The sequence below is a fragment of the Amyelois transitella genome, chromosome 8 (genome assembly GCF_032362555.1).
Source record: "Amyelois transitella isolate CPQ chromosome 8, ilAmyTran1.1, whole genome shotgun sequence".
Classification (NCBI taxonomy): domain Eukaryota; kingdom Metazoa; phylum Arthropoda; class Insecta; order Lepidoptera; family Pyralidae; genus Amyelois; species Amyelois transitella.
Window position 1 is genome coordinate 96,669 of NC_083511.1, and position 21,377 is coordinate 118,045.

The window sequence follows — 21,377 nt, forward strand, 5'->3', positions numbered from 1 at the left end:
AAAGCGAAACTTGTCTTCAAATTAGAAAAAAATTAGTTATAAATATAAAAAAAAGTTCAATACTTTTAAAATACATACTCATTATATCTATGATAATCGTTTGCTAAATTTCTCTCTCCTCTCAGCTCCTTATCAACGACAAAATTTAAGACTAAGGTAGTAGAAGTAATTTGTGATAATATTTCGAGTTTGCTATAAATAAACAAAGCGAACATTACGTATGGCCAGGAAGCAGAGAAAGTTTCGCTTGTCGGAGCTTGCGGCGTGCGCGTGGGCATGTTTACAAAGAGCCTTTAGCACCTGTGGCGGCACAGTAAGCAACGCCTCCGGCGCAGGCGCAGGCGCGGCGAGGATGCGCTGAGACCGCGCGACCAGTCGCGAACTGCGGGTCACCCTTCACCCGCGTGCCCCAACTACATAAAAACATTTAAACCTGACGTAAACATAACTCTTTGGAGGTTTATTTAAACTTATAAACTTATCCGTATACACTTTAAAAAAACGAACTCGGATTTAGTTATTTTAAAATTAAATTTAGCAATTTATTATTAAATGTCCTTTAACTTTACAATCTAATTTATTTGTGGTAATATCCTTGCACGCGCCTATATGTGAAATCAAACGTTTTGACACACATTTCATTTGATCAAAATGGAGAAATCCTCGGGAAATATTGGAAAACCAGTGGCAGCGGAAGTAGTGTCTCCGGCAAGTGAGGGTTTTGACACGGAGCGGCTGATGCGAGAGTTGGGCCAAGGCCGGCTGTTCCACCTGATGAACTATGGTCTCCTGGCCGTCACCGTGTTCATGGCCGCCATCTACGGGATTAACTACGTGTTCCTGGCTGGCGATGTGTCCTACAGGTACTGTAGCATCATCATCTATCCATATTTTGACAAGTATAATAATTAAAGTTTGATGTAATTTTGTTTTAGTCTTATCTTGTTTGTTAGTCTTATCATGGCAGTTTAAAGTTTTCAAACATTCTTTCTGTCTAATCAATTGATTCGGCTTCTACCTGATGTTTGTATGTATATAAATGCTACAGCTTACTTAAGAACAAACCTGAAGAGAATTATTTTTGAATCATAATTTAATTATAAAACTGAGTGTAAAACAAAATCAGAGAACAATAAATAATCCGCACACTGTTTTAGCAAACTAATTGTTTTTTTTTGTTCGATCTTCTTCTTTTATTCTTGTTACTTTATTTTTATGGAACCGATATTGTACTACTAGCAAGCAATCTTCTCTTTCTTCCTCCTGGCATTACTTCTAGTTGCATGAGACCCGGAGAAGACTCCAGAGAAGCGAGGAAAACAATGATTGACCATGGACATACACAACTAGGAAAATAGTCCTTGGTTCATGATCGAGGTGGGATTTGAACCTGTACCTTTATGCCGGGCCTTCATACCGATTTGACCACCGATGCTCTCAAGGTACTACCTACTAGCAAGCATTATTATAATATTTTTTTTTGCGAATGGTTCATAAATACCTAAAACTTGATGACAAAGCAAATACTTAGCTTTAAATTTTATTTACCACAAACTCAATTAGCAGACTATAGTGGAGGCTAGAGGATATTTACTTTGCAAATTATAAAAAGCAAGACAGCTTGATGTAGGTGTGACGCGTCCCGGATACATGGACCGCTGGACATGCTTATTGGTCCTTCGCAATTGTCTAGTCTGGATCCTGAAGGACACATCCTGTTAGCGGGCTGCAGACTGATGACATTCTTGAATACAGTGCATCCATTGATTGAACTTGATTCTGTCGAGGATAATTTGCAAAGGGTATGCAAGCTCCATTAAAATGAAAAGTTTCACTTCGCGGTCGCTACTGTCGTCAAGAATCAAGCGCCTAATAAACGCACAATTGTCAAGCTCAATAGAAAAAAAATAAGGCTAAGACGGTTAACTTATGGAGGCATTACAATGTGCGAATTTTTAAGCTTTATTCGTAATCGTTATTATAAGTAATTCTGGGAGTTAAATGCCTGTAAAATACGGACATTTACATTTTTAGAATGGTAAATAAATAACATGGTGACGAGAAGGATCATAGTCCTAGGAAATTTTTCAATTGTAATTCTTCAATGTGTCACTTGATGTTAACATTATTATCGTATTTATTGATTATAAAAATTATATTTATTCCACTTATCTTAATTTATACATAGAGGTATAATAAAGAGTGTATTGAATTGAAACAACAAGCATTTGAATTGAGTGATAGATTATCTCGCAACTTAATCCGAAAACCCACACTAGTATATTTTACAAGGCAATATTGCAAAATACGAATTTAAGACATCGCTTTGACTAAAAGCATATTTAAATAAATACATATTTTTCAATAAATATTTTCGAGTATTTCCTAATATAGAGAATTGTCGAATTGACGGATCGCTATATTGGAGATCCATGAAATAGGGAAAGTTGTGAGAGTCAATGTAGGTACCTAAAGAAGTGTAGTACTCATATTTGTATGTTGTAAGGCGTTCAAACATGCTGTGAATGGGTTTTTCCTTCAGCAGATGAGTTATGGGTTATTCTCATTTGATACATACATACATATGGTCACGTCTATATCCCTTGCGGGGTAGACAAAGCCAACAGTCTTGAAATGACTGAATGGCCACGTTCAGCTATTTGGCTTAACGATAGAATTGAGTTTCAACTAGTGACAGGTTGCTAGCCCATTGCCTAAAAAAGAATCCCAAGTTTGTAAGCCTATCCCTTAGTCGCCTTTTACGACATCCATGGGAAAGAGATGGAGTGGTCCTACTCTTTTTTTGTATTGGTGCCGGGAGCCACACGGCAACTAATTTGATATTTTATGTATGTATTTATATTTATAATGTATGTATTCTGTATATATTTTATGCATCTTGTATGTATTTTGTTTGTAATGTATGTATTCTGCAGTATGCATGTGCAATTGTGCACTTTGTCACATATCGCCAACGTTTGGTCAGCTGGTATACCGAACGGCAAGCGGTAACCAAGGCCGTCCTTTGTACAATTTGTTGAGCAATAAAGTTTAAAATAAAAAATAAATATGGAAAAAATTTAATATCTGTAAACCTTTAATTTGGTGGAATCTCTCTCAGTCAAGCGTTTCAGAGAAAGGATCACTTTAAAATTTTTACAAGAACTCTGACTTGTTCTAATTAAAACAAATGTTTTTATTTGAACTTGAATTCTTAATTTGGGACGACTGCAGATGATGATAAAGATGGCATGGTACTTTCCACTCGATGTTTAAAAGTAGTCGCCGTAACCGATGTGACTGCTCATAATACAAACGTACTCTCAGTACTTATAATTCCTTTTATTGTTTTTTTTAATTAATTGTAGGAAATAAACTGGAACTCGTACATTTTGAGCTGAGAGAGATTAGCTGTCGAATATTTAGCGATTGTGTTTACATTATTACAGTAAATGTTATGAGTTCGGTGTCGCCAACTTCCAGCGCGGCCGCCGCGGCGCTCAGACGGTCGCGTGCTCGTCGGTTTTGCAAATTGTCGACGAAATTAGTATTCAGTGGCTAGTAAATTTTATGCTTTATAAATCCGCATTTCAAAGGTTTCAGTTGTCGAATAAGGTCGTCACTCACAACAGAGTTTAAACTGTCTAACTTTTGCCTAATAGTGTACTGAACGAGTTGGCAAAAATAGCGTATGGTGTTGGTTTCAAAAAGGTTTAGTTGAAAATAAAGTGATGGGTGAAGGAAAAGCTGTCAGGGATTCTTGTCAGGGGGGTGGTGTGGACACAGAGCGGGTGATGAGTGAGCTGGGAGCCCGGAGCCGCTTCCACCGCTTCCAGCTGCTGGTGTACGCGCTGGCGGGCGCGGCGCCCTGGACCGCCGCCCTCTACAGCACCAACTACATTTTCCTGGCTGCTGACGTGCCGTACAGGTTATATTTTACAAATCTTAAGTTGGATGGTAGAAAAGAGGATAGTAAGATAACTCTAACTCAGTCATGAGAAATAAGACTTTTATTAAATTTTGTTGTGTAATAATTCATTCGGATTTCTATTGTATCGAAAGATGGTCAGCATTCGAATTGCACATAAACAACGAACAATCAATATGTATATTGCAAACTTATAGGAAATACCTACAAAGCTATGAACTGTCATAATATGAGAGCACAAGAAGGAATTAAAGGCATAATAAGGATAATTGCCCTGACCACTAATGCGATGCAATACGTTCATTACTTTCAAACGAAACACTAGGGAGACACTTAAATATCGCTAAAGATGTCAATAAAATTATATTTTCGTTTCGTGGACCTTGCATCGTTTTATTGTTACGCAAATGTCCACCCACACTTGAAGTCGCATATCCATTATCAATTTAACACTTCGTTACTATGTTTGCATTTACTTATTCTTTTTAATGTTTAGAAACAAAGTACCTGTTGAAACAGCGGGGTGCGACTTGTTTTAGGTTGACATTCAAGTGAATTGTTATCGCTACTTCAAATGTTTAATCAAGCTATTCAATAACAACAAGCACACAACAGGAGAAACATAACTACTGACGCGACATCTTATTTAAACAATTGGCGCTGAGTAAGAAAAATTATAGATTTATACGAACCTAACGTAAAAATGGGACGTCAGAAGATTATATCCAACCATTTTTTATGAGGTATACAAGGTTGAATTCGTCAGTATAGACCTGAGAGATATTAAAATTAAAAGCTACCATGGAGAAATACAGGATGAAAGAGTTAGACTGGGAGAGCCAAATATAGTGTTGGGAAGAGACTGCTGGAAGAAGATGCAGACCTGAGTGACCAATAAGTTCCCAAACACGACGTGCTTTTGTGTTGTATGGTCACAAATTATAATTTAAATATAAATCCCATACACTTAACTTCAATACGGAATCCTCAAAGAAAACTCCGAGCAGTGTTCGCCCTTGGCAAATTTTTATAACATTTTATGACAAAAAAAGACAACAATCCGAACAAAGTAAAAATAAAAAAAGATTAAGATCCTGCTATAAATAGTAACTTCGTGCTCCATTATGTGACATCACTGTTATTATACTATTCATTCGTATTTCGCTTTTTTGGTTTGTAAAAAATCTATAGTCGAACTTGGTGGTCGTCAGTTATACTGATGATACTTAATTACTCCACTGATTACGTGCATTAAATGAGCTGAAAGAAATCGAAGATATTATTAGTTTTTATTCCTACATACTACATATAACCACGTCTTTATTCCTCATGGGATAAACAGAAGTAAACATTAGTATCCAAATTATTATATTTATCTCTTCAAGGCGATAGAAAAACAACACCAACATGTGAGTGGAAATGAGGTTTTAGTTCAACCACTTTTCTGTTTTCTATTATGTTAACATTTGCATTATCTTTCTAGCGCTGGGTGGTGGTGGTGTCAATATCTTCTATTGCAGAATTCTGAGAGTTGGGACAATCGTATTCGTCGTAGTAAAGTTATTCGGAAATGCTTGGTTTTCACTGCATGTGGAGAATATACATAAGTTCTAGTAACTATTAGACAAGTAGTTTATAAAATTGTTTTGTATTTATTTGCGGCACGTGCCCGCACTGGCACTCGTGCGCAATCGCGGTAAACTACGTGTTTCAATTTGAAGCACTTTCGTACATTATTGTACATGTCCTCTTGATTTGCAAGGATAAATGCTTACAGAAACTAATTCTTTAGAAACATTCAATAAAGCTGTCTGCATCCATTCCAGTTGAGTTTTAACAATTTTCAAATTGATATAGGTATTGTGGTTGCACTAGCAATTTTTCGTATCCTTAATTAAAAATATGATTAAAGATTCTCGTATTTACAAGATCTGTGACCGTTAGTCACCTTACATTAGGTACATACTTAGATCTTACTCCTAAATCGACGGGTATAAAGTAATGGCCCATTCACAGACTAATTTACTTGTACGCACTCACATTGTCTTCCATCCATTGTATAATTAATTGCCTCGGAAGCCACAGTCGTAGATAAGGACATGCTCTCTTATCTGGATGCAATAACAGGCATAGTTGCATTAAGTGCATCTGCTTTGTTGCACGCGAACTGATTCTGCAGTCATCACGTGGCACGCGTGAAGTCACTTCAAGCTGAGTTTAAATTTGAAGCAGGTTTGACGAAATAAGTATGAATTAGCCATATTCGTTTGTAAACTATTTATCGCACTTAAAATGAAATATAACAAATTACAAAACAGTCATTGCATTTAGAAGAATATGTTCCGTATTGTATAATGTTTTACGAGGATACTCGTAAAATTTGAAAAAATTCAAATGAGGGCCAGCATCGTTACTACAAGTATATAAATCTCAAATCATATGAGGATAAGAAGTTCTTGTTATTTGTTTATGTCGGCCTCGTCTAATAAGATCTTTTACTTGTTTTTTTTTGTCAAATGTACGGAGACACTACTAAACAGCTTTTCTTTTTAATTTAGCACAGAAATAGACTAGACTTTCATAAAAAGTGAAGTAGCACAAAGCTTTTTTCTTCCTTTGAACTGGAAACCAGATAGAAATTCCCAGGACTTTGCTCGTAAATGTGTAGTAAAACAATCTTGAATCCAACATATTCCATTCCAGATGCGTGGTCCCCGAGTGTGAGTTGTCCAACAGCACGGAGTACCACCCCGCCTGGCTGGCCGGCGCGCTGCCCCCCGCCGGCCGCCAGCAGCGCTGCTCGCGCCGGGAGCCGCTGGGCGCGGCGGCGGGCTGCGGCGCGGGCACCGCCTTCGCGGAGGAGCTGCGGCCGTGTGACCAGTGGCTCTATGCTTCCTGGGATACGATAGTTGCTGAGGTAGGTCAGATTTAACTTTGGTAAAAAAAGGTTAATTTTGAAATAAGTGCCCTGTGGCTCCCGGCACCAATATAAAAAAGAATAGGACCACTCCATCTCTTTTCCATGGATGTCGTAAAAGGCGACTAAGGGATATGCTAACAAACTTGGGGTTCTTTTTTAGGCGATGGGCTAGCAACCTGTCTCTATTTAAATCTCAATTCTTATCATTTAGCCAAATAGCTGAACGTGGCCATTCAGTCTTATCAAAACTGTTAAGACTGAATGGCCACGGCTCTGTCTACCCCGCAAGGGATATAGACGTGACCATATGTATGTATGTATTGATAAAACGACGACAGTTCTTACTAAGCAGCTTTCAGCAGACCACTTCCCGCTCCCGCTGGGAACGTGATGGGTCGGGCGGCTAATTCCACTGCCGCCATTCCAGTTTATTATAAGTTCATAAGTTGTGAAAGTCTTAAAACATTCTAGATCTACAATTTGGGTGGTCTGAATGTTACTGATGATATGACTGCTCATTATCCAGTGAGAAATTGACAGAAAGGTCACATTTTTGGTCACATTCAACAAAACGTTTGGACTCTCCAATAATGTGTTACTTGACTTTTCCTACTATTAACTTAATTTGTTTCTTTAATTTATTAGAAAGCTTAAGAAGATCTGTATTAAAAAATCTAAAAATATCTTTGTGTTTTCTTCTTAATTCAATCAGACTCAATATAACTTTCATTTCATGCCTTCACGGACAGGTGCTAAAAGGGACAGTGAAATGGTCTAACGACTTTCATTGATTATACGAGTCACACTGACCAAAGTTCATGCTACAGTAGGAACTTTCCTATAATTATTTACCTTATCGGGTCAACGCCGACATTTCTGGAGCCGTCATTGTTATTCCCCAGTAAATAGCTTCTTATCGTGGAATAAGTGAAATGCTTATTAGAATTTTTTTTATTATTGTACTTTTAAACATATTTACGATTATACAATTTAAGAAGATTATAATTAGATTTTATTTTAATTAGATTTTATTTTAATTTAGTACCTACCAATAGATTTCTTGAAAGTAAGAAATTTTATTCGATTAAGAACTCAAAATATATCTTGAACTCCAAAAATGTGCGGTTCAGTGCCCACTAATGAAAGATGCTGTTTCGACCTTGTCACAAAAGGCATTGACTGCCAATAGAGCGCGGCACGACCTTCGGCACCCAGCTTCATCAATCTACCGCAGAATTACGCATTCCTCCTCGTAAACCTGACCGCCAATTTTAATCTCCTTACGCAACTGATAAGAAAACGGTTATAAGTAACGTTACGTCTATGCATTAGTTATTGATTTGTATTTTGTTTGATAAATTATATGATTGCCAAATCTGGAGGATAAAATGGGTTAGCAGAGGTCTAAATATTAGTTTTATCAACTCCCACTCCCACTTAGTAACTGATATTATTTTTTTGGTTTATAATTTGGCGCATGCTACAATTTTTACACGGTCATTTGGCTACAGTTTTGTACCCATTGTACTTTTATTATTTATATTCATATATTCAATTATTATTTTTCGTATAACCTAAGATAGATAAATTTCATAAGCATGTTCTTAGGTATAAGTGTGGAGTACTACACTTTTCAATTGTCGAAGATCAATTTCAAAACCATAACGGTACTTTAGCAAGTCTAATCAATTATAGAGATATACATACATCGACTAATAAATATGTAGGCGGAGAAATGACATCGGCCTAGCTTACTAGATTTTGGAAACCCAAGATCAATAAAAAGAAAAACGTTTTCTATTATGATCTGACCGAGGATCGCAACCCGTAAGCACCGCTACCACTTCGCCAAACAATAGAATAACGCGCTCTGCAACGTACTCCTACACGTGTTAAAAATGTTTACTGCGAGTCTAGAGATATGTATCTGATGGTTTGCGGAGGTCAGCGCTTACGTGCGAGGTCACATTATGATGTTGCTGGTTACTTTTTTGTACAGATTGAAGAAAAAACAATAAATAAAAAAATTACAAGCGTAACTAAAACATAAAGACAGGTATTTTTTGAAAAAAATGTTTAAATGGTTTTTCGTATTTCTTGTTGTTATCGAAGGATATGGAATTAGGACAATACAAGGAAGAGAACTGCATCAAGCTAGTTTCAATTGTCCAAAAGTTCCTGAGCACATTCGTCTCAATGGAGGAAACATCTAATTCAGTCGCTAAGTGGCGATGCTTGTCTTTTGCTAAATGGACAATTATAATTAAGCTGATTTTTAATTGGAATACAGTAAGGCCGTTGGACTATTATGGGTTTTAAATAGTAAAGCCACCTCTGCATTCAATCCACTGCTAATTTTATATTATGGTGTTGATTTCAATGTGGCAAGTGTGGCCGAATTCTGATGTCATGTCTGGGATATGACTTATGAAAATAAAAAAATAACAATTATGATTCTTCAATAAACAGTTGGGATTGTATGCTATAATGTTATGGTAAATGATGGTGCAGTTGGTTTAATTGTATTGGTCTCGGATGGATGGATCCTCGACATTGTTCCAGTGTCAACAGACGCGCTGTATCACTGCGCCGGCGCAACGCATGGCCGCTTCAACTAATAGGACCATACCGAGATATGTAAATGTACAAACTGAGATAGCACTGCATACATAATACTTACTGAACATGGTCACAATCACAATGGATAAACTTAATACCCACTTAAATCCTCTTTTAATCTTTGGGATTTATGCAATTACTCTCTGATCACTCTCATAAAGCATTTGTTAAATCCAGACTTTCATGCACCTGTTTGTTATGCTCTGCAACTGAAAGTGAAACAATGTGATCTGTCAGAGTCGACGTGCTAATACAAAAATTTAAATTTTTCAAAACATAGTTTGGAGCAATTGTACAGTATATTCCATATACGGCAGGGCTTTCAAACGAACCTATGTGAATTAGAAATATTTTGGTCTGACTGTGATATTCCACCTGTTCCAGTTTAACTTGGCATGTCAAGAGTGGAAGCGCACCCTGGTGGGCACCATCCATAATGTGGGCATGCTGGTCTCGCTGCCCATTCTTGGATACATATCAGATCGGTAATAATTTCCACTTTTAATCTTATCTTTACGATCATATTAAACTTACGAATTTTTAAATTCGAAATCTAATATATATTCGAATCGAAATAATTTAGTGCTGTTACAATTTCTGGCATAATAATAGTTTTGTAGGTTGATCAAATACGGATAAGGTTTCCCTGCAAAGGTTGCGGAGGTAAGATGGGAGCTGCCTCGTGTAAAAAATTTGATGAACGGATCGGATCTGAAAGACGGATAGACAGACGACGTTAAAATCCTTAACACGTTTGTTTCCCTTCGTGGCAAATGGCTCAAATGTTTGGGTTTAAAAGTGCCTTTAAATTGATCTGACGGCCTCTGTGGCGCAGCAGTAATACGCTTGCCAGTGCATCGGGTACGATCCCGGGCAGGGGATGATGAGAAACGTATTTTATTTTGAATTAACAGGACTTGACATGACGCTTAACATATTTTTTTATGAATCTTTCGTTTTCGTTAGTTGGGGCCGCAAACGCGCGCTGATCCTCAGTTGTACCTTAGTGGGGGCCATCGGGTCGCTGAAGGCGTTCTCCGTCTCGTACGAGATGTACGTCGTCATAGAGTTCCTCGAGACCGTCGCCGGGGCCAGCGCCTTCCCCGCCGCCTATATTCTCAGTTAGTATCACTTCTATGTTTATTCACTAAATGTTACTAACTGATACCTAAAAGTTAGTTTTATCAATAATTTGAAGGTGATTATTTTAAATATCGGTTAATAGGTTTATTGAATTAAAAAATCATTCAAATTGAACAATCATATTCAAGGGGATAAAATGACTGTGAAATATATATTATGTATATTAATGTTCTATTCAAACTGTGTACAACATTTAAACAAACGTTTTGTTTTACAGCAATTGAACTCTTGGGCCAAGATAAGCGAGTGCTGACGACGGCCTTCCTTGGCATAATGTTGGTATTGGGCGGCCTTAGCTTTGCTCTCCTCGCCAAAACCTTCCACTACTGGCGCACATTCATCATAGTTGTCTACCCGCCCTCGTTACTATTCATATCCTACATCTACTTACTGCCTGAGAGTATTCGCTGGTTGCTCTCCAAAGGCCGGAAAGAAGAAGCGGTTGAGATTATAATGAGGGCAGCAAAGATGAACAACGTCACGTTGTCGGAGGAGACAATGAAGCAACTCACGGAAGAAAAGCCCAAAGAGACGAAGAAAGAAGAGAAACAAGAGGAGAGTGGTCTGTGGATGCAGGTAAGTTAAAAAACTTGTGGAGATATCACGCTCGTTATAGGCAAGTTGCTATATATGTGTTTAAAACTCTGCGTGTGTGTTTCTAATACGGCATCATAATGTTTCAAACAGATTAACTTTGTTTGTGCAGGTGCTGCGTTCTCCAATCATCATGACACGCCTTGCCATTTGCTCCTGGTGGTGGATTACTTGCACCTTCGTCTTCTACGGTCTCGCCATCAACAGCGTCTCTCTGGCGGGGGACAAGTACACCAACTACATGTTGGTGGTGAGCGTGGAGGTGGTGGCGGTGGTCACCAACGCGCTGGTGCTGGACCGCGTGGGCAGGAAGCGGACGCTGCTGGTCGCGTACACTGTTTGTGGGTTGTCCTGTGTCGCTATCGCTTTTGTTCCTAAAAGTAAGCGGACCTTTATTTATCTCTACGTTATTTTGAAATCAATTGTTATCCGTATAGCGCAGTATCAGCCATGTAATGGTAAGTATGTAATAATGTAATTGGTTGGTGTTATTACGAGTAGTACGACTGCTTTCTTGTAAAAGAAACGTTATAGTATTTTGCTGTTCTAAATGCATTTTATTCGTGAATTTTGTGTATTTGCACTGCTTTTTACTGTTTGTTGAAATTTACGCATTCAAGAATTGTTTTTTGTTTCCTTAATTTTATTAAAAATCATTTAATTTTCAGTCTCTTACCTAATGAACCTGTACCTAATGAAAAATCTGTTACTTTTTATTCCAGGCCTGGCGTGGCTAGCGACCTTGCTGTACTTGGTGGGCAAGATCGCCATCACGCAGGCCTTCAGCGGCATCTACATGTACACGTCGGAGCTGTTCCCCACGCACGCGCGCCACTCGCTGCTCGGCTTCTGCTCCATGGTGGGCAGGATTGGCTCCATCGTGGCTCCGCAGATGCCGCTATTGGTAAGAATTATGTTGTAACAATGGCAAGAAATAGAACTATATATAGAAAAGTCTCTGCCCTTCAGTTTTGAAATTAGATATGTAAATTTTAAGCAGTTTTTAAATTTTTTACGAAGGATAATAAAATAAAATAAAATATAAAATCTGCGCGATAAAATCTGGATAATTTTTTTTGCAATAATCTTTTTATACGGAAATCAATTATTCACAAATTGCCCTCGGATCACACCGGTCAATATGTTACCTTTGAGAAAGAGTCCTTAAACAATTTAAATAATGATAAAATTATGTGTAGACCTCTTTCTTCCAAAAACATAAGAAAATTTAAAATAAACATTGCAAATCAATTAAATACTTTAACATATTCTGGAAATAATCCTAATGAACATTATAACAATTTATTTAATATGATTTCTGCTGAATACTCAAAAAGGTTCAAGCAGAAACAAGTCAATATTCGTAATAGATTACAGTTCAGTGAATGGGCTACATTAGGTATTCACAAGAGTAGGAATAAGTTATATGACTTATATGCCCAGAAACAATACAATTTTGACCCCAGTTTTGTAGAATATGTCAAAAATTATTCAAAATTATTTAAAAAAGTTTGCAGGCAAGCCAAGTCTTTTCACATAAGTAGTAAAATAAACAACGCACCAAATAAAATTAAAGAAACATGGAACATTATTAATAAAGAATCTGGCAAAATCAAAGATAGAGACAGTATTAAACAAATATCATCCGGTAACAAAAGTATTTCTAAAACTCAGGACATAGTAAATGCTTTTGATAATTTCTTTGCAAAAATCCCTGTGGAGCTAACTTCTGACGTTGACTCTTGTCCATTGCGCGCTGAAACCCTACTTAATAATAACACAACTCCCATCAAATCTGTCTTTAAATTTAAATATGTTAACTCTGATATTATATTAAAGGCGTTCAAACAACTTAATTTGAAAAAGTCTGAAGACCATTGGGGTATGTCTGTTAGTATCATAAGTCAAATCATAGATATTATTGCATCTGATCTAGCTTTTATATTTAATGAATGTATTGATGAGGGTATTTTTCCAAATTTAATGAAATGTAGCAAATTAATACCTCTATTCAAAAAAGGGGAGAAAACAGTCCTTGGCAATTATAGACCTATTTCTATATTGCCAGTTTTGAGCAAGGTGTTTGAGAAGATGATGCTTAATCAAATGCAACAATATTTTAAAATCAATAACATTTTCCATTCCCAACAATATGGGTTCACTGCCGGGAAGTCCACCACTGATGCGGGAGTAGCACTTGTTACTCAAATCTATGACGCGTGGGAGAGTTCACAGGATTCAGTTGGAGTCTTTTGCGATCTCTCTAAAGCATTTGATTGCGTAGATCATCAGACACTTTTGCGTAAACTTCGTCAATATGGGTTTGACCACAAATCAACTAAACTAATGGCATCCTATTTGACTGATAGGCTTCAAACTGTAGATATTAATGGAGTAAAGTCAAGCGGATCAAGCGTCTCAATGGGTGTTCCTCAGGGCTCAATTTTAGGACCATTCCTCTTCTTGGTATATGTCAATGACCTGCCTTTTATGGTGGAAAAACAGGCGGGTATAGTGCTGTTTGCCGATGACACTTCTTTAATATTTAAATTAGATCGCCATAGCGAAAATGTAAGTTCGGTTAATAATATACTGTCGGCCATATCTATCTGGTTCTCAACCAACAATCTTCTTTTAAATGCTAATAAGACCCAATGCATTAAATTTACCCTTCCAAACGTAAGGCAGGCCAATACTGACATAATACTGGAAGGCCAGAAATTAGAATTTGTTGAAAATACAAAGTTTTTAGGAATTATAATTGATGCAAAGCTACAGTGGGGTGCTCATATTTCTAAACTATCCAATAGACTTAGCTCTGCCGCTTATGCTGTTAGGAGGATCCGACAATTGACAGATGTAGCTACAGCTAGGCTTGTTTATTTCAGCTATTTTCATAGCTTGTTATCTTATGGTTTACTTTTATGGGGTAGCGCGGCTGATATACAAACTATTTTTATAATTCAGAAAAGGGCCGTTCGCGCAATTTACGGCTTAGGACCAAGAGACTCGTTAAGACAACTCTTTAAGAAAATAAACATACCTACAGTAGCGTCCCAGTACATTTTTGATCTTATAATGTATGTTAGGAAAAATACCTCTTTTTTTCAAAAAGTTAGTGCCACAACTGATAGAAATTTACGTAATAAACATAAATTAGTCATGCCGTTTCATAGGCTTAGCAAAGTCAGTAAATCATTTATGGGGAACTGTATACGATTTTATAATAGGTTGCCGGAGTCTGTTCTTGATATGCCCTACCGAAAATTCAAAGAGTATGTAAAGAAAGTACTTTGTGAGAAGGCTTATTATAGGACTGATGATTACCTTAATGATAAAAACATCTGGCTCGAGCTTGGCACAGGAACCTCGTAATTAATTGTAGTTTAATTTGAACTTAAATCAAAATTTCAGTACACTCTGTACATAAATCTTTTTAAAATTGGCAATCCATAAAATATATATATATATATATATATTTCTTTTTTCAATATTAAATCTCATAAATATATAAATCTCCCGTGAACAATGTATTCTCCCGTCCACATTATATTCTAAGTATAATTTAATATTGTGAAGTTGACGTTGTTAAAGAAAATGCTGCAGTGCAGTTTGTTACCGCTTCTTCTGCACTGACGCCTTGGAAGCGGCAGTAAACTTAGTTTTTAAGTAATATATTTGACGTCAACCAAGTTGTTAAACCATACGACAATTATTAAGCGATATAATAATATCCTATAATAATGAATAAAAATTTTGAATTTTTTGAATTTTGAAGTTAGTTTGGGGTTAGAAGTTTTTAATAATAATTAATAATGCAATATTCATATTTAATTTCTATTTTTCTTTAACTTAGATTCAAATCACTTTTTGTAACGGAATGGCATATGTGCTTCGATAGGAGTAGTGTTATCTTTGTAATGAAATAATTTACATTAAGAAGTGGCTCACCCTTGCCTTCAATGTGATCTGTCTCTAGAAAACGTCTTCCATCTTTGTTGTTTATTGTTTGCTATTGGTTAATTTATAATTTGGTTACAGGCAATATACGTAGAGTGGCTGCCGTCAGTGCTGTTCGGGGCGACGGCGTTAATCGCAGGCGCGTTGATGCTGACCACTCCCGAGACCCTGAACACGAGGCTCCCCGACACCATCCAGGAAGCGGAGCAGATCAAGAACCAGCCACGAAGCAACGAGATGCAGATGAATAATACCAGTTAACCAACAACCATGTCTAGTGTGTCTTTAAAGATAGTCTAACAGAAGATGACTAAAATATTTTTGACAATCTCACAGATTACCCAATTGAGTGAGCTAAGGTAGCTAGAGATAGTTTAAGTTTGGTTGCCGGAGATGAGTGTGTGAGATCTGATAGCATTAAGCAGCACGAATATCTGGTACGGATTTATAATATGGGTGATTTACTTTACTTGAGACTTTGTCTAGAGAAAATATACCCTCTAGTTGTTAAAGTATTATAATAAAAGTGATAAGTGAAAGATTTACATTGTTATCAATAAAAATAGGTAATATTCATATACAAGTTTTATGCCAACTCATGTTTTTAGGATTACTATTATTCACTACGATTTTGACAACATATGTTTGGTGCGGAATGATTGTTATGGTTATTGTGCTGTGATATTCATATTCATTAAAAGATAAAATTTCAATTTATAGATTCTTTTTCGACGTTTGAATGTACTCTGTTTTCATAAGACAGTGAAAAAACTATTTGTCAGCAAACTACCTACTGCCTACTAAGATATTTGAGATCCTTAATAATCAATTTTGAAATTGAATCAATCATTATATTTTTATTTGAAGTATCAATGATTATGGTTATTTCAATCCAAATATGCATAAAATTATAATATTGCCAAAATTAATACCAGGTCGTAAAGGCCTTGAATCAACCTTGTAACTTCAACGTATTTGTTGGATATTAATATAAGCTGACCTGACCTTGTCCGTATCAATAAATTATTACAATTCGTAGGTATATATGTTATTAGGACGTTAATGCGTTATCTAATTGATATTTCAAAGTGATTTGTGATAAGTTCCCAAACTATTGCTCTGTTTTGTTTTGTTTCGGGGTAAAGATTCATATTCAAATTTTTTATTAATTATACATATTATGGGAAATCTCGTACATCAGTTTAGTCTCTCGCATACACTAAAGAGATTCTAGTATCATTAACATTTGTAAAATTTTTGTCAAATTGTTTTGTAGGTTTTTTATGGTATAACTTACCGTAACTTCAAATTATATGTACATATGTATGTGTTTGATAATGTTTTCGATCTTTCATTTCAACTGTGAAAATATTTAATGTACAATGCTGGTTGAGTCAGCTATTTAATGTAAAGCATAATTAATAGACTATTTATTTAGTAAATAAATGACATTAAATTATACAGATTCATTGTTTGTATTTTTTTTTTGGGGCCAAGGTCTGGTCCCCAACTTTATTTGGGGACCAGACCTTGGCTCCATTATCTGAGTTAGCAATAAGCATAGTAGGTAGTTTTTGAAACTCTTTCTTTAGCATTTTTGTATTTTCATCAAAAACTATATGATGTTTAGACATACATATGTAGAGAGATAGGTGAATTTCAATTAAATAAATTTTAAGAATCAAATAAATGCTAAATAGAAGAAGGCTTTATTAGTTAACAGATCACTTATTGAGTTGACGTTTGCTGAGGCTCTCGGCCTCCTCCATGGTGTTGGGCAGCTTGGTGTTGAGCGTCTCCGGCGTGGTGAAGATCAGGATCCCGGACAGCAGCGCGAACCCCCCGAACAATATTTGTGGCAGCGGCTCCCACACCTCTGTACCCTGAAATAACATGTACAATATTATCAGACTTTAATCAAACAAAACTAAAGAAATCATTAAATAAAAGTCAATCGACCAATTAAAAAAAATTGAGGCTTATCAGATAATCTTGTGCTGTTTTATAAGCTGGGGAGGAGAATGCAAAGGACATGAAATCGGAAGGGGAGGGTGAATGAGAAGTTAGTAACACTCGTATGAGAAAATTTTTATTACAGGACACGACTCTTCCATATTAACGAACAATGCACGCATTTTCATTCAATGTTTGAGATTCCTTATGGTAGTAGAGTAACTATACGAAATACAAATACCCAATTAAGTAATACTCACAAGAGCGGGAGTGAGTGGCGCCGTGATGGAGCCGAGCCGGCCCACCATGGAGGCGAAGGCGACAAGGCTGTGGCGGTACTTGGTGGGGAACAGCTCGGCCGTGTACACGTACACCGACGTCATCACCACCGCGATGCTGTACTTCCCCACCAGGTACACCGCCATCGATAGCCCGGCGTGGCCTGCAAATATAAAACACGTAAAATCTTTAATTTGTATGATTTGCGTAGATTGGTGCCGAATTTTAAAATCAACAGATGATGAAGCTATCAATTATGACCACCGTGTTGATGAGTCCATCGTTATTGTTTATGAAGAGAAATGAACGGATGATGATTTTGTATTTGAAAGCTTACCATCAGGCATGAAGGCGAAAACAAACTGGCATATGGAACACAACCAGTACGCAGTGATGAGAACTGGCTTCCTGCCGATGCGGTCCAGCAGCATGATGGCCGTCCAGAAGCCGGGGATCTCAATAGCAGCCACATACACATAGTTCAGGTATCTGTTACCGGATAAGTTCACGGCATTGATGTTCATGCCGTAGTAGACGAGCGTATTCGTGATCCACCAGATTGGAGCCACGCAGCATCGGAGTAAAATCGCACGCGATCTGAACACGAGTATCGGAAGCCATGGCTCTTTTGGTTTTTCTATATGTTTCTCAGCCTCAGCAGTCGCTCGTAGTAGTTCCAAAGATTTATCAGACAATTTCTTCTTGTTTGCTTTTGCGACTTTCTTCAATATGGCTTCTGATTCTTCATAGCGGCCTTTACTCATTAGCCAGCGCACAGATTCTGACAGGATCCAGAAATAAGAGACGACGAAGAGTTGGGGTATGTAAAGCACTTGGGTGAGAGGGCGCCAGGATTGGACCCCCCACGCAATAAATCCTAAGATCACCTGTCCCACTGCAAACATCGTTGATATTGTGGCACCCGCTTTTACTCGATATTTGGGGCCAACCAGTTCAGTGACTGAAATCAATCAATGTATTAATAAGTTTAATTTCTCTGTGACTAAAAGTTAAATGACATTATGGTTGAGGCCTTACCCAAAATGTGACAAGAAGAGAACGCCCCCGCCCCGACAGTAGACTCAATGACTTCAAGGGCCAAGAACCATTCATAGCTGTTGACGAAGGAGCGCACGAGCCCGATCCAGCCCGTGTTGAAGGCATTGATGGTGAGGGCGACGCGGCGGCCCCAGCGGTCGGAGATGTACCCCGTGATGGGCAGCACCAGCAGCGTGCCGATGGTGCGGATGGAGCCGATCTGGCTGCGACGCCACTCATCGCACGCCATGTCGAACTGTGCACAAATTACATAAGCTTTAAGAACTCGTAATCCACGAGTAGATGACGAGAAAAGTAAATAGATAAAGATCTGTTCCACTTTGTGTACAGAGAGTTTGTATTTATAGTAAGTGAATTCATAGTTTTGCCTTTCCTATCGCTAATAAAAGGTAGTGAATGTTCAGCACGAAATTATTTTTATGAAATGGATTTTGTTCATTTTATATGCTGACTTGTGTATAGATTATCTATGTTGTTTAAATCAATGATTAGAAAACAGAAGATTAAATAAATTAAAAAATGAATTGATTACAGATTATCCTTTATCATAAGATTTTATAACTTACATCATAGACGACGCTAAGAGTGTTTTCATAGACATAACCATCGCAGTCTTCCACCCTGGCGCGGTCGAACCAGTCAGCCGGGCAGGAGTCGTTGCTGGGGAGCTGCGGGAGGCGGTCCGGGAACCGCGAGCAGGCCTCGAAGGAGTCCCGGCTGGTGCCGTTGATGGCGTTGAGCACCCACTCGGGGCGGAACTCGGGGTGCGGCGCGGCGCTGGCGGGACCGTCGCACTGCGTGATGCGGCATCTGGGGTTGAAGGTGACTTGTGTTTAGAGCTACCATGTTCTGTAGGAAACAGATAAATAAACCTGCAAGATAAAATAAATCAGCTATAAAAATCAATGCCATTGATGTTTGGCTACATTGACGAACTTAGATTAGTGTTCGGACCAACATGCCTCTGTGTTCCCTATAGTGTACCTATTTAGACAATTTCTGACTACTACATAATGTATTTAACAGCATTTCCTTCTTTTTCAATACATATACGCACTTTGACATACATTAAGAAATATACAAAGCTCACTTTGCTTTTAAAATATTCTCATTCTCAAATCGACTGCAATAAATGTATAATCGTCAGATCCGGTGTTTACTCGTATGTATGGAATGATAATACCATATTTTGATACGAATTATGCTAAAGGAGCATTACTTCTGAATCTTATCTAGATGTAATTATCATAATGTATGTTCTAACTAGCTATAACCCGCAGCTTCGCCCGCGCGAATTCGAACGCCCGAACCGGGCTCTTCTCCGAAGAGGTCGCATCCAGGACTAATGCCAAAAGGAAGATGATCGTTTTGTGGCAAATGGCTAAGTAAACTCTTTTGCTAAACTTAATTTTTTTTTAAGATAGAACTCAATATATGTAATTTTTTTCATTTTTATTTCGGTGACATAGTCTTTTAAGTATTCATACTCGTGGGTAAATAATTTGTGCCGCAGTCCGCGTGACGACATTCGAGAATCTTTGAACTACGTTTTCGTTTACCATGCTTCATTTTCTTTCATTCAAGAAATAAAATAGCATATTATTAAATAGTTTGTAAGTTAATAAGTATCTTAGGCAGGTGAAAACAACGCTAACTAAAACACGAAGAAACAAAAAACGAAGTCACGCTATGAAAAAAAAAATATTAATGAAAATCCTAATATATCCCTGTAAAAGGTGCAAAAGGTCATGTTCAAATACAGGTTTACTTTCGAAAAAAAAGAAAATACGTAGGTTATAAAACCTTTACTTCGCCTAAATTAAACCTCACCTAGTAGGAATCCTGGCTGTGGTGAAGATGTACTCCCCCGACGCAAATGCTGAGAATATGACAGGCAGCGCTGCCAAGGCCAGGGTCACCAGCTGGTAGCGCCCAAACTGCCCCACTTCATCCGTCAGAATTGCGTCCAGATCGATTGCAGGAGGATCCTGTTTGGATTTGTCAGTGACGCCGTCAAATGCTTGGCTTTTCTCGGCCGCGGTGTCTGTCATGGCTACAGAAATATAAGAGTTTAATACACGATTGGTTAGGGTATTATAGAAGGTTTCAGATTTAGTTATATTTACGTTGAAAATGTTTTGTAATATGATAATAGGAGATACATGCCCCGTACTATTTCTTTTCCATGTCGTAAGATGACTTAGAGTAAAAAGCACTTCACTAATCTACAACCATATTCCCAACTAGGTAAAGTTCTATTTCACAAAGTTCCCCGCAGTCATGAGGTGAACAGAAGTATTAAACATTATTTACTTGAGTTACCTCATCTTGTGGTATATGTTATAGATAATCTTCGAGAAAGAAGAAAGGAGAGTCAAATATATGTTGTACTCCAGTCTACTAAATAAGCAATCCTATTTCTATGGAGCGTTGGTAAAAAATACATCATATTTTAAATTAAAATTCCATATACTAACTGTTACAAGGTTCCTTCTCCCTTGCTTAAAGCAAAACTCGTGACGGTGAGGTTGCTTTTTGACCTCGGCCCATGCACCAACTTTTTGAACTGGCTTTCCAATATAAAGGTTGTCTTCTGCAGGTTCACTATATTTCACTCCTCGCCCCCTCGAGCCTCGAAGACTCGTAAAGTATGAATGTAATGAGAGGGAGTTGCGTGTTGTGATGTGAATGCATAATTCCCTGTTATCGCCGATTAGATTAAGGTTAATGGTATCTTTAATAATTTCAATAATCAGCTTAGATACGTAACGGCAAAGTTGACGAGTAATATCGTTTGTTCGCCTAACAACGGCTGCTGCCTTTTCAGAAAGAGCAATTTTTAAGGGTGACCGGAGACCAGGCCGCGCCGCACTCATCACAGTTGCCTTACTTAATTAACCCAATACCGACTAGGTACCGAAA

General features: G+C 37.6%; 2 protein-coding genes across 3 annotated transcripts; one reads left to right on the forward strand and one right to left on the reverse strand.

The window, feature by feature from the left end:
* Positions 1-332: 332 nt before the first annotated feature.
* On the forward strand, positions 333-16,633 carry LOC106137453 (organic cation transporter protein-like). 2 transcript variants are annotated; one of them, XM_060945656.1, is made up of 8 exons: positions 333-863; positions 6,632-6,845; positions 9,852-9,952; positions 10,434-10,588; positions 10,828-11,186; positions 11,317-11,584; positions 11,927-12,108; positions 15,246-16,633. In XM_060945656.1, the coding sequence occupies exons 1-8, from the start codon at positions 652-654 to the stop codon at positions 15,423-15,425; spliced, it is 1,671 nt and encodes a 556-aa protein (XP_060801639.1). In that variant the 5' UTR covers positions 333-651; the 3' UTR covers positions 15,426-16,633. The 2 variants fall into 2 exon arrangements, with proteins under 2 accessions (XP_060801639.1, XP_060801640.1); XM_060945657.1 differs by lacking the exon at positions 333-863 and adding an exon at positions 3,477-3,928.
* A 224-nt stretch (positions 16,634-16,857) lies between these two features.
* Positions 16,858-21,074, reverse strand: LOC106137455 (organic cation transporter protein-like). The gene is made up of 7 exons (XM_060945653.1): positions 20,933-21,074; positions 20,286-20,508; positions 19,022-19,265; positions 18,435-18,690; positions 17,734-18,357; positions 17,378-17,559; positions 16,858-17,047 (listed from the first exon to the last, which is right to left on the reverse strand). Exons 2-7 carry the CDS (start codon positions 20,504-20,506, stop codon positions 16,889-16,891), a joined length of 1,686 nt encoding a protein of 561 aa, XP_060801636.1. The 5' UTR covers positions 20,507-20,508; positions 20,933-21,074; the 3' UTR covers positions 16,858-16,888.
* Between the last annotated feature and the right edge of the window lie 303 nt (positions 21,075-21,377).

Coding starts and splice junctions, on each gene's coding strand:
- LOC106137453 (XM_060945656.1), top strand. CDS start 652: ATGGAGAAATCCTCGGGAAATATTGGAAAACCAGTGGCAGCGGAAGTA. Junction 6,846..9,851: donor GGGATACGATAGTTGCTGAG/GTAGGTCAGATT, acceptor CACCTGTTCCAG/TTTAACTTGGCATGTCAAGA. Junction 10,589..10,827: donor CCCCGCCGCCTATATTCTCA/GTTAGTATCACT, acceptor TTTGTTTTACAG/CAATTGAACTCTTGGGCCAA.
- LOC106137455 (XM_060945653.1), bottom strand. CDS start 20,506: ATGACAGACACCGCGGCCGAGAAAAGCCAAGCATTTGACGGCGTCACT. Junction 18,691..19,021: donor CTCTTAGCGTCGTCTATGAT/GTAAGTTATAAA, acceptor ATTTGTGCACAG/TTCGACATGGCGTGCGATGA. Junction 17,560..17,733: donor TTTCGCCTTCATGCCTGATG/GTAAGCTTTCAA, acceptor TTATATTTGCAG/GCCACGCCGGGCTATCGATG.